This window comes from Aquarana catesbeiana, linkage group LG05 (genome assembly GCF_042186555.1).
Source record: "Aquarana catesbeiana isolate 2022-GZ linkage group LG05, ASM4218655v1, whole genome shotgun sequence".
Lineage (NCBI taxonomy): Eukaryota > Metazoa > Chordata > Amphibia > Anura > Ranidae > Aquarana > Aquarana catesbeiana.
In genome coordinates, this window is record NC_133328.1 from 541443702 (window position 1) to 541457578 (window position 13877).

The 13877-nt window shown below is 38.6% G+C and overlaps 1 protein-coding gene across 1 annotated transcript in view; it reads left to right on the forward strand.

Annotated features, from left to right (window-relative positions):
- Positions 1–11155, forward strand: part of PI15 (peptidase inhibitor 15) — a 66584-nt gene extending 55429 nt beyond the window's left edge. Inside the window, exon 6 of the mRNA XM_073631821.1 lies at positions 158–11155. Coding sequence (XP_073487922.1) covers positions 158–293 — 136 coding nt within the window. The 3' untranslated portion in view covers positions 294–11155. The remainder of the gene's footprint in view (positions 1–157) is intronic.
- The last annotated feature ends 2722 nt before the right edge of the window (positions 11156–13877 follow it).

A 13877-nucleotide genomic window follows, 5' to 3' on the forward strand; every position in this document is an offset into this window, starting at 1 on the left:
ACATTTTTATTAAAATAAACACATAGTTGAAATCATGTATGTTTGTGCCAGGTGTTTAGTTTAATGCTCTTATTTATTATGTAGCAAGTTGATAAATGCATATACTAACAAAAAAAGTTCTTGTATTTAAATATTGCTTGTTTTTTTTTCATCTTAGGGGAAACTGGATTGGAGAAGCCCCTTACAAAGTTGGCGTACCTTGCTCAGCCTGTCCTCCAAGTTATGGAGGTTCCTGTACAGATAATCAGTGCTTTCCAGGAGTGACATCAAATTATTTATACTGGTTTAAGTGAACTGCTGTGTTGCCTGATGATTCAAAACAATTTCAGATTGACGTGATTTTTAATTATATAAATCACGAGAAAAGATACAGACTAAACATTTTTAATAGCATAAAGTATCAGTATCACATCTAATTAATTAGTGACCTCACCACTCTAGTACTAAGATTAGGAAACTGTATTAATCAATACAGTGTATTAACACACCTCGGGTACATTATAGGTACCTTTGAATTCATGTTAGAATTCAGTTATTATTTCATATGTATTTATACAAAAGGAAAGATCTTTTAGATACTATTCCGAATATATGTATGTTTTTTACAGCGTTTTACAGTTTCTCAACCCAATTGTATTCTATGTGATGTTTGTAAGTGTATATTAATACCACGGGCTAAAAAGATTATATATATATAATGAGCTGGCTGCTTGGAATAGTTATGCAAATGTCCAAACTTTTCTTCAATTAATTCTCATATATATTGAAAGGTAACATCATTCAGAGAAGCCAATGTAAATCCTGGCTAATATTTTTTTAGATGATTAGGGCCAAGTTTTCCCAATCCCTTTAAATTTAAGTCTAACGTTTTCTGACACTTCCGTTGTCAGTTTTCCTTAGGGATGCAGTTCACAGTCATACATAATCTGGGAAGTTGAAAAATTGTCTACATGAACCATTTGTGGTTCCAACCCACAAGATGCATGCCACTGGGGTTGGACCTTATTTTTTTTTTTTTTACAGCATTGCAGTTCCAGTGGCTCAGGAACAAGAGTTGCGGGGACTGCATCTATAACCAGATTTGTGTTCTGAAGGGCTAGCTAAAAAAAATGGGAAACAGCTATTATCCCATAGTGACCAATCAAATCCCTTGTTAAGTTTTCACAGACAAAAAAACATGGAACATGATTGGTCACTATTAGAAAAAATACCATTTGTATTCTCAGTTTTGTTTCTCATTTTTTTAAAGACAAACCCTATAATGGAGACTTCCATCATTCATCAGATGAATACAAAGAGTTTCCGTCTTTGCTCAATTTTTGCTTCATGACTCACTAAATAATTTTTATGACATCATTGCACTGTAAAATGTAAAATGTAAAATGCAATGTAAAATCTGCAGGTATTTAGCTTATTATGGCTAAGTAACTTTAATCATTAGCAATTATATTTCTTATTTAGGTAATTGTGAAACTTTTTAAAGGTTGCTATACATGGTTCAAAGGCTTGGTTTAAAAGATATTCCACATAGCACTGGAAATTTGCAAGTGAGTGGAATCCATATCAGATGTCTACTTACCTTCAGGGCCTACGCAAAGAAACTGCACTGTCCAATTCCATCCTTGCTCTGCATTTAATACGGTTGCTATAGGTTTCATCCAGAAATCTGCGGTTGAGGAGGTCATAACTTTTCAACTCAAGTAGTTAACAGAAGTCATAGTAGACTATGTTACTGCTAAGGAGTATAGATGTGCAAGGATTTTACAGCCTGGCTTCCTAATAATTTGTTTTACATTTGGCAAAATGTTTAGGTTAAAATTGCTGTGAAGCACTTAGTATGCAGTAGCTTTATCTATTGTTTTAGAACGATTCATCTCTTATTGTTGTGATTACTTTAAAATGACAATTGCAGAGAAAAAATACACATTAATTTAATTGTTATGCTATGATATTGCATGAATATACCATTGTTTCCCCTACAATAACTTCCACAACTACAAAATCTTCTACCAGCAGTTTTTCTCACTAGAGACCATGTATAAGAGACAAATGAGTTCCAAACAGGATAAAATGTTCCATAGTATAGCCATTATTTGATTGATGAACATTCGACTTTTTGACTAACTCACACCATAGATCCACTTTTTAAAAATTGCTTCATAATTAGGTAATAATTGATTATAGCCATAGTTATAGGATGTATACACCCTATTACTCCTGGTACCAATTTTGCCACACAAGAGAAAACACAAATTCCTTCTTAAGTCACAAAATGTGGTGGAATCCACTCAGAATCAGATCAGAATATCCCCATAGTATACTTTGGTAATAATGGCTTTAGATCAGGGCTCAAGTCCTGAGCTACTAGCCAGGCCTCAAGGGTTACTCGCCACTAGTTGCCCCGCCCAACCTCTACCCTGCCCCGCATGAAATGACACTTAACTGTTTTATGCAGAATTAAGTTATAAAAATAAATATTAACAACAACTTTATCCGTGCCCAACAATGCAGCCTGCCCGTGTCCACCAATGCAGCCTGCCAGTGTCCACCAATGCAGCATGCGCCCCCCAATGCAGCCTGTGGCCACCAATGCAGCCTGTGGCCACCAATGCAGCCTGTGCCGCCAATGCAGCCTGTGTCTGCCAGTGCAGCCTGTGCCAGCCAGTGCAGCCTGTGCAGCCTGTGTCCCCAATGCAGCCTGTGTCCCCAATGCAGCCTACCTGTGCAGGGGAAGAGAGAGGAGAGCCGCCACCCAGATAATCAGAGCCCTGGGAACATAACAGCTTTAATTTTAATAGCTATGTGTTCCCCGCTGGGCTCCCTCAAATACAGCCCCTCCCCCTTGTCCAATTAAGTTATAAAAATAAATATTAACAACAACTTTATCCGTGCCCAACAATGCAGCCTGCCCGTGTCCACCAATGCAGCCTGCCAGTGTCCACCAATACAGCATGCGCCCCCCAATGCAGCCTGTGGCCACCAATGCAGCCTGTGGCCACCAATGCAGCCTGTGCCGCCAATGCAGCCTGTGTCTGCCAGTGCAGCCTGTGCCAGCCAGTGCAGCCTGTGCAGCCTGTGTCCCCAATGCAGCCTGTGTCCCCAATGCAGCCTACCTGTGCAGGGGAAGAGAGAGGAGAGCCGCCACCCAGATAATCAGAGCGCCGGGAACATAACAGCTTTAATTTTAATAGCTATGTGTTCCCCGCTGGGCTCCCTCAAGTACAGCCCCTCCCCCTTGTCCGGGGAACTTTGATAGTGCCCGGACAAAGAGGAGAGGCTGTATGTGACAGCGCGCTTGGCGGGGAAGACACAGCTATTGAAATGAAAGCTGTAATGTTTCCGGTGCTCTGATTATCCGGGCGGCGGCTCTCCTCTCTCTTCCCCTCCAATTGCTGGGAGAACAGCTCCCATACAACCCACCTGCCGGCGGTGCACCCCCCCCTGCTCCCAGAGAGCCATAGCTCGCCAGTCCTCAAAATCCAATTTTTGAGGGCTGCTCTAGATATTGTAGTTGGTTTTAAGAACCATCTCATGCTTTTCAAAATATTGTTATGTTTATTCCATATTTTCCTTATGCAACATAGCATTCCAAAGCTTAACCACTGTCATTGCCAAGAACCCCTTCCTAAATTAACAGTAAAATCTTCTTTGACCCATAGGTAGCTAATGTCCCCTTCTTTCTTCCTAAATTATAGGGGAAACTGTTAATTTGCCAAATCTTTATAATAGTCTTGGATATATTTAAACATGTTAACAAAGGTGCCCCTAAGACATCTTTTTTTCTAAAATGAGCATTCTCATTCTGTTTGTGTTTGATTAATTTAGTTGTCCTCTTGAAGTATATTTTTAATTGTGGAGACACTACTTTTTCCACATATTTTAGAAGTGATTTATACTGGGACAACGCCATACTAGTATAACTGAAAAGTAGTATTGAATTGTTTCTCACTAATTGTTAGATTTTATTGTCAACAATAGTTGATCATTGAACATAGATAATATTATATCTACCAATCATAGAGTTTAAAAAAACTTTATCATGCATAGCAACATTTGGAACCTTTGGACCAGGGTTAAAATTTAATAACTATAAATGCATAAAATGTAAAACTTGAGACATTTTTTTTCTTCCTTGGATTGAGTGAAAATTTGTATTTTTGTTTGTCTCTCCACTTTGGGGGAATTTTCCTTATATCCTGGTTAAAGGTCAGGTGATTACTAATATGGGAAATAAGGGTCAATCTTTCAAATTGGGATGTCAATGGGACTAAAACACGTTTAATATTTTCCCAGTAGGGAGATTTCTGTCCTAATGAGAGGCAGTCATTAAGACAGGAAGGGAGTGAAAATACTCTATCAGGGACACACGCATTAATCTAATCACCATAGAGGATGTAACCATTCAAAATGATTTGTCGCATTTACATAATTTTGGGGTGTGTAAATTTAACACAAACTTTAATTATCATGGGGGGATGTGTGTTTGGTCATAAAAAAAAAGAAAATTATATTTACAATTAATTTTGGTAGGTGCTAAGTTATTTAATATTATACTCAGACATAGATTTTGAGAAATGCAGTATGTCTATGTTATTTTAATATTTTTTAAAATTGTGACCTCTGATAGCTAGAAATAATCAAATATGGTGCAGGCAGTTAAAGTGATTGTAAAAGCAGAATTTTTTTTTTTTTTTATCTTAATGCATTTTATGCATTAAGATAAAAAGCCTTCTATGTGCAGCAACCCCCCCCCCCCCTCCTAATATTTACCTGAGCCCATCTCTATCCAGCGATGTCCACGAGTGCCTTGGCCATCCGGGACTCTCTCTCCTGAATAGCTGAGACACAGCAGCGGCGCCATTGGCTGTCAATCAAAGTCAGTTACTCAATCAGGAAAGAGAGGGGGTGGGGCCGAACCAGGGCTCTGTGTTTGAATGGAGACACGGAGCTAGGGCTCAGGTGCCCCATAGCAATCTGCTTGCTGTGGGGACATTCAACAGAAGGGAGGGGCCAGGAGAGCCAAAGAAGGACCCGAGAAGTGGAGGATCCGGGCTGCTCTGTGCAAAACCACTGCACAGAGCAGGTAAGTATAACATGTTTGTTATTTTTATAGAAAAAAAAACTGAGACTTTACAATCACTTTAAAGTAGGTGCTTAACAAAAATTCTGGTGCTATGTGCATATACATATCTAAATAGACATTTTATTATGTGTAAGTTTTATGCAGCTGCATCTAGTCATTTCATTCCAACCCAAGTACTCTTCTTTAGCATGTGGAAATGTGTTGCAGAAATTAGCAAACCTGGTGTTTTCTGACCTCAGTTTTTATGTTTTTGAATTTACTCTATTAACATGCATTTATATCACTTTATTTGCATAAGTTTACATGTATTTTAATGCATTAACATGCAAGTACACGCATTTACATCAATTGGCATGCATTTCCTACATTGGATGTACTCTTTACATTGGCAGTATACGAGCAGATCCGGCCCTATCCATCTACATATCAGATATCTGGCTGTTCAGCGCCTATGTGCAGCATCCACATTGCTTATTAGACAAAATTAGTAGTTTTACAGTAACCACATACAAAAACAGATGCAGTAATTGTATAAAAACATGACATGCGGTACTTTTAATTAGAGATGATCACTTGTTGATAGGCCATATAAACAGTTTCAACCACATACACAAGGAATGTATTAGTCTAAATGATCTTCCTTCATAACTGCCCCATGTATATTATAAACATATTTCCCAAGTTAAGCCAATAATAATGTTTCTGAGAAAATATAAACCCTAAATGCTATTTTTTTTCATACCTAAGAAGAATGTACTTTTTATCCTTTTATTAAAAGAGACATCTGTTAAACAATGAGTAATGGAGGGTCTAGTTGCATTGTAAGGGTAATGTGGTGTGATAATTTAAGTTGTTGGTTTAAAATGTCATATTGAGCATTTCAGGATCTCTCACCATATATTTAAGATCCACATCATTTTATTGGAAAACCTCTTTTATAAGGAAAATTAACCAAAGTTCCTTATGCAGTATTTTTAGCAAAGAGTTAAACAGAATTATTTACACACCAGGGTCAACTACAGATAATTAGTAGTGTAATTAGTTAAAATAGAAATCACTTTACATGGGGAACAGTTCTTATAATTCAATGAAAGATATATCTCTGAAACAATGCCTGTCCTCTGACCATATAACATGAGGGGACTAAAGTAGGTTGCTCTCCAGCAATGTCTAATGATATCTTCCTATGATAGCTTATTGCTGATAGAAAAGCGAGGTTGGACATGCAGGTATGATGTGACCTGTTTTGGGGGCCCATTTACTGACATTTATGCTGACATCTCCTGGAGTATAATTAATCACAGGTGCCTACTGTGATCTAAAATCATCGACTTAAAATTTTCCTTGCCACTAATGGCAACATCCACGGGTAACCATCTACAACATAGAAAAAGATAATTATATGGATCTGTTACCACAATATCTATAGATGTCAAGAATATTTTTTTTAAATGTGTAATGTCACCTAAATGAAAAAAGTCAAATATTCCTGTTGGCTTTCAATGACTTACATACTGTAGTTTTATAGTTGATCTCTCCCATCAATCTCTATGAAGCTTATAGTCATGCCTGTACATTGCAGCATAGGTACTGAAACTTAATCAAATGTAGACAATAGGGATGAGCCGAACACCCCCCTATTCAGTTCGCAGCAGAACATGCGAACAGGCAAAACATTTGTTCGAACACGCGAACACCGTTAAAGTCTATGGGACACGAACGTGAAAAATCAAAAGTCAGAGGGGGGCGGGGCCACCCGGGTACGTAAACGGGTGGCCCCGCCCCCTCTGATGCCACGGAGAAGCCATTGGGAAGTCCCCATGCGTCAGAGGGGTGCGGCGTCACCAAAGTTCGCCACCGTGTGGCCCCGCCTTCACTTTTAAAAGAACTGTCATTGGCGCTGAAGCGTCATATGGCGGGTGCCTCCCATGGAGGCGGATCTTTTTTATTTTTCGGTCCATTGGCGAAGACATAGAAGAAGATGAATGGACTTTGTGGGACATTTTTATTTTTTTATTTTTTAATAAAGGACTTGTCCCAAGGTGTGTCTTGTTTTTTTTAACATTTTGACACTTTATTTGTGAAATGGTAAGGGTACAATGTACCCGTTACCATGTCAAACAGGGGGGGCGGGATCTGGGGTTCCCCTTGTTAAAGGGGGCTTCCAAATTCCGATAAGCCCCCTGCCCGCAGACCCCCACAACCACCGGCAAGGGTTGTGGGGATGAGGCCCTTGTCCCCATCAACATGGGGACAAGGTGCTTTGGGGAGCTACCCCAAAGCACCCTCCCCATGTTGAGGGCATGTGACCTGGTACGGTTCAGGAGGGAGGAGGGGCTCTCTCGTCCCCCCCTCTTTTCCTGCAGTCTGCCAGGTTGCATGCTCAGATAAGGGTCGGATATTAATTTTTGGAGGACCCCACACCATTTTTTTTAATTTTGGCGCGGGGTTCCCCTTAAAATTCAGGTCTGGTATGGATTTTGAGGGGGACCACTACGCCATTTTTAAAAAAAAAAATTGGCTCAGGGTTCCCCTTAATATCCATACCAGACCTGAAGGGCCTGGTATGGAATTTGAGGAGACCTCCACGCAATTTTTTTTTTTTAATTTTGGTTCGGGGATCCCCTTAATATTCATACCAGAACCAAAGGGCATGGTAATGGACTGGGGGGATCCCATGCCGTTTTTTTCAATGACTTTTATCTGTATTGCCGGGACCTGATAATTCATATAGCCTCGAGTAGTTTTAAATGACTTTTTCTCTTTTAGAAATGTAATTTTGTGCAGGGACTGTTCTAAACACGGGAAAAATGCGCCACTTTACAGGCATACTATAGACACCCCCCAGGTACGAAATTTAAAGGAATATTTCACTTTTATTTTTTCACTTTAAGCATTATTAAAATCACTGCTTCCGCATTGATACATGTCCCCTGGGGCAGGACCCAAGTCCCCAAACACTTTTTATGACAATACCATGCATATAAGCCTTTAAAATTAGCACTTTTGATTTCTCCCATAGACAATTCATTATAGCCGCGAGGAGTTTTAAATGACTTTTTTTCCTTTAGAAATGTAATTTTGTGCAGGGATTGTTCTAAACACGGGAAACATGCGCCACTTTACAGGCATACTATAGACACCTCCCAGGTACTAAATTTAAAGGAATATTTCACTTTCATTTTTTCACTTTAAGCATTATTAAAATCACTGCTCCTGAAAAAATAGCCGTTTTTAAAACTTTTTTTTGCATTGATACATGTCCCCTGGAGCAGGACCCAGGTCCCTAAACACTTTTTATGACAATACCATGCATATAAGCCTTTAAAATTAGCACTTTTGATTTCTCCCATAGACTTTTAAAGGGTGTTCCGTGGCTTTCGAATTTGCCGCGAACACCCCAAATTGTTGGCTATTTGGCGAACAGGCGAACACCCGATGTTCGAGTCGAACTTATGTTCAACTTGAACACGGGGCTCATCCCTAGTAGGTAAGGTAAAATACCTAGGCAAGTGGCCCATACAGGGTGTTTTTAAATACAAATATACACTTGTTCCCAAAGCACATTGTAGAAAATACTAAGTTGCATCTTTTGCATTCTCATTTACTAACCATTTTCTCTATACTAAACTTATTCAGGTGTCTATAGCACGTTCCTTTCCACAGATTGTCAGTAGTATTGCAGTGGTGATGGCTTACCTATGATTCTTTTCTAGCTGATTCAACATCCTGCTTGAACTGGTCAATTAAAACCTAGGGAATTGGCAGGGTGATGATGCTGGTGGAGCATGTGTAACTGCATAATAATTTTGCTTTTTTAAAACTATTATTGTTACGTGAGTTTAAGCACTCATTTCAGTTTCCACTGCACTCTTATTATACTCTTTGCTTAACTGTTCACACTACACAATTAATAACATATTTATTATTATTTGCAATTAGGGAATTAATTTGAAAATATGGGCTACATTACAAAAGCCAAACATATAACTTTTCAAGGAAAGATGGATAAGAAAGTCAACTGCTGATGCATGGTTTCTTTTGTTGTGTGCAAATCAGAATTGTAAATAATACCTTTTTTTTGTTAGGATTTTTGATGTTTGATTGTTTAAGCACTTTTAGAGGTGGAGCCTGTTTTGACAGAGCACTAACGCTAACCAAACATGCAGTGGTCTTCCATTTGGTATGTGTGTGTAAGTGTTTTCTTCTTCAGCTCTGGCTTAGCTAAAACACTAACCAACAAAATACCCAAAGACTGCTGCCCTTTCAGTCAAAAGAACATTTGTAATGTCAGGTACTGATGTTGGAAGAGAAACATGGCTCACAATCATGGTTCCAATTAATTCTAAAGGTGATCAGTAGGGTTGAGGTCAGGGCTCTGTGCAGGCCACATGAGTTCCTTCATACCAGAATTACCGAACCATGTCTTGATGTACAAGCTTTGTGCACTGGGGCACAGTCAATGTGCTACAGAAAGGGGCCCTCCAGAAACAGGTTTTACTTGCCTGAAAGCAATTGTCTAACATATCTTTGTATGCTGTAGCATTAATAGTACCCTTTACTCGAACCAAGTGATCCAGCCTGATCCCTGTCCACAATTTTTTTTACATATAGGGGGTTATTTACTAAAGGCAAATCCACTGCATGCAAGGAAAATAAAAAACAGCATTTTAGCTTGCACATGATTGGATGATAAAATCAGCAGAGCTTCCCCTCATTTCAGATCTACCCCTCAGATTTACAGCGACTGCACTTCCAAGTGCACTTTCAGTGCAATTTCACTTGTAGTGCAAAGTGGATTTGCCTTTCGTAAATAACCCCCATAGTATATTAGTATTGCTGAGCATATTTTGCTGGACTCTTCACATCTTATTCATTTACAACCACCAAGGTGGTGAAATTATTTTTTGCGAAACGGTTCATATATAAAATGGGGTTGATTTACTAAAACTGGGGAGTGCAAAATTTGGTGCAACTCTGCATAGAAACCAATCAGCTCCAATTTTTTTTTTTTTTTTGTCAAAGCTTAATTGAACAAGCTGAACATCGAATCTGATTGGCTACCGTACACAGCTGCAGTGGATTTCGCACTCTCCAGTTTTAGTAAATTTCCCCCACTGTGTTGAAAAGAATAATGTATCAAATTAGCATAATTTTTAAGGATTGTATCGAATTTGAATGGGGCGCTTCACCCATCTGCAGAGTTTATTTGTGTCCAGATAAAGTGTCTCTTGTCTTAAGCAGGTACAGGTGAAGAGAAAGAGTCCTGTATATTGTATTGTAACTATAACTGTTATAAGAGACAACTCATACTGAAGCAAGAACAATCTGCAGCTCTGATGGAGAAACCTTTAAAGAAATATTGCACTATTCTGCCAAATACAAATATCAGTTCCTTTAAGACAGTATATTAGCTCTGTATGAATGGCTAGTTAGGTAGGTCCAGTTTTACATTAGAGTTATGTAATACCTTTTGAAGAATGGAAAAACTTATACACATATTCATTTTTACCCTGTCATTAACAGGACTAATTAGAGGGGCATTAGTACATGACTGCCTGTGTGTGCGTGTTGTATAAGAAAATGTATAGAAAGTCAATCTTATTGTACATTAAACTTTTTTAAAATTACGTTTTACAGACATAAGTGTTGTTATGTATTTATGTTCAAATGTGTTTTTATATAGAAAGTATTTATTAGGTTTAGAAATTTCACATTTAAATGCATACATTCCAACAAGACCAATAATAAAAGGTAAATACTTGTATATTTGCCATTATTATAAACTATAGAATTGTAAAGCTTATTCATATTTGCTGTTGTTGGTGCATATGGTAACACAAGCCACAATCTTTAGAGACGTGAACTGTAATGTTTGTTATCAAAGAAGCTTTCATAAAAACTAGTGCAAAGCAAGGCAAAGGTGTACTTTCTTTACTGCAAGTTATCACCTATTTTTACAGGAAATATCATTGTACTAGTTTTGTCTGTGTGTTGATAAATGAGTTCCATTGCAAATGTAAGCAATTCTGAATGTAACTAAATGCAGCAGAATAAACAGATGTAAATAAATCTGGCATGTGACTTTTTGCATTTCTAAATTGTTCTAAGACTTTTTAAAATATTTGTTTCATTTGTGAATCATAATTTAAAGTGGCACTAAACTTCCATTTTTATAAAATTAAATAAATACAAAATGTTTAAATGTAAGTAGAATATACCTTCTACTTCTCTCTTCCTTTTTTCATCTATCAAATGCAAGCTTTTTCCTTCTGTTCTAAGTTCTTCCTATGCTAGGTTGGCTGCATTTATTCTTCATGCCCCCATTTGTGTATGTGAATATAGCCACCCTTTCCTGCTCACCCCTGAGCAGTGGCAATTGGTGGTATATTTCTGGGGGGGGGGGAAACAGTGCACCCACAGCCACCCCCTCCCCCCTGGTTGGGTCACCCACAAACACCCACCCTTGGTCAGTCAGACGGTTCCCAGCCCGGCACTTTACCCCATATCTATGGCGCGGGTGACGGGGGGTGGCTTCCCCTTGCTTCTTCTCCTCTGCATCACGGCGTCTCCTCCCTCCTCCTCCTAGGTCAATTGGAACTCTTCTCTTGGCCAATTGGCAAACAGCTCTCAAGACTCGTTTCCTGATTAGCTGGGAGGAGCATCAGTGTGACAATAGCAAATATTAATTCGCTATTGTCATACAACTGGGTGAGCTCACCCTTTTTTGAAACCTATTAGAGCCTCTGGCTCTAATGACATGCTTAAAAAAAAACCCAATTTGAATCCATGCCCCGCATGTAGATTGAGGGACTAGACACATGGATAGGGATAGCGGTGCCCGTGCACCCCGTATGGCCGGGCCGCCAATGCCCCGAGATGGACTTCACATCTACCTGCAGACACATTCAACTCTATGGGAATTATACTATCCATAAAGTGGAGCATGTGACCATAAATAATGGCAGTGCTCGCTCTATACTAGTAGCGGTAAGATGCACCAGTGAAGATCAGGGCGCATGCACAGGATAAAAAGAAGCCTGTAAACAATATTTGGAGAAAAAAAAAAGCAGAGTCATGGGATACTTGATATTTTAGAAGGATTGATGTAAAAAGTTTAGTGTCACTTTAATTTTGCTCTCATTTTTGGTCTGGGGAAAATTTACCTTGAAAACTCAGGATCAGCCATCACCCTGACCTATATATGATAGGTATTACAAATGGTCTACCGCCCTTCACCAAAAACTAATACCTCCACCGCGCCCACTATGTTTCACAAAATGAGTGTGATTGTGCTAAAATCAAATTATGCAATAAACCACGTGAAGAAATAAATCCCCACATCCAATATGAAGCAGCCCCTTTAAATTATAATGCATATATACTGAATATTTAATCGGAGATGTCTGTGAACTACCCAAATCCTCCCACAGACATCTAGGAAAAAATAAGAGGCGCTTTCAAACAGAAATCAAGTGCGTTAAACACAGTGATGGTGTGACCCCCTACACGTGTATATAAACACTGATGCAAAAATGGGATCTTTAAACAAATCTGAACAAAATGTATATAAGTGTACATGTACCAGCCAGATAAGTGGTCAAGTAACTATCAACACAGTGATGGTGCGAACCTCTTAATGTGTATAAACTTACATACAGTATATTCTAAGGAAAAATCTCAATATATCCAGTGATATAATCTGTGCTGCCACTTCATAGCATGCTGCACATGCAAACAAAATTTTCAAATAAAGCACAAAAATTGAAAAAAAAAAAATTGAAAAAAAAAAATAAAGGACAACCAAGATCAGTTTGGATTTATTTCTGGATATCACTGCCAATATAAGGATATAGAAGGCATTTTTAGGAAATATTGGCATATTCTGTGCAGAGATAGGCACCTGGGAGAGGTGCTACCGAGCCAACCAAAGTTTATATACAGAAGAGCTCCCAGTTTCGGTGACCATGTGGTCAAGAAAATTCTGGACCCGCCAGGAAAAAAGGACTTGAGGTTGGATTTTAGGGGCTTTTACTGCTGCAGGAGGTGCATTTGCTGCAGAACGGTGAAAGTAAGTCACAGAGGGGTAAAGAGTGTAACCAATAGTGATGGTGAGTCCTTTGAGATCAAGGAGTTCAGCACCTGCAACTCCTCACATGTAGTATATCTAATGTGGTGCCCTTGTGGCCTATTATATGTGGGGAGAACGAAGAGACTCCTTAGGATTAGAATCTCGGAGCACTTAACTAATATAAAGAATGGTTACAAATACCATAGCGTTTCTCTACATTTTAAGGAAAAACATCAGCAGGACCCCTCTCTACTGCAGTTTTGTGGGATAGATGTGATCCATCCCTCGTGGAGGGGGTCCAACAGAGTCAGGAATCTATCCCAAAGAGAAACTCGGTGGATATTTTTAATGAAGAGTCTGACCCCGAGGGGGTTAAATATAGAACTAGACCTGAATTGTTTTATTAATGACTTTTAATTACATGTACTTCAAGCACTTTTAGTATTGTAGGTATATATAAGCCACTGGATTTAAGGGGAAAGTGTATCTGCCGAGATATTAGATACATATCTAGAATTAGATCCAATTATTACTCAACATAGTGGCGGGGCATATATGTAGAGGCCCCTTTTATTATTATTAATATCGATTTTTATCCTATTTTATTCTGAATATAAATTCATTGGGGTCTCATTTTATACACATTTAACATGCTTATTAGTGATAAGGTACTTTAAACATTTTTTGCTGTTTCATATTAACTATTCTATTTTAGATTTGATT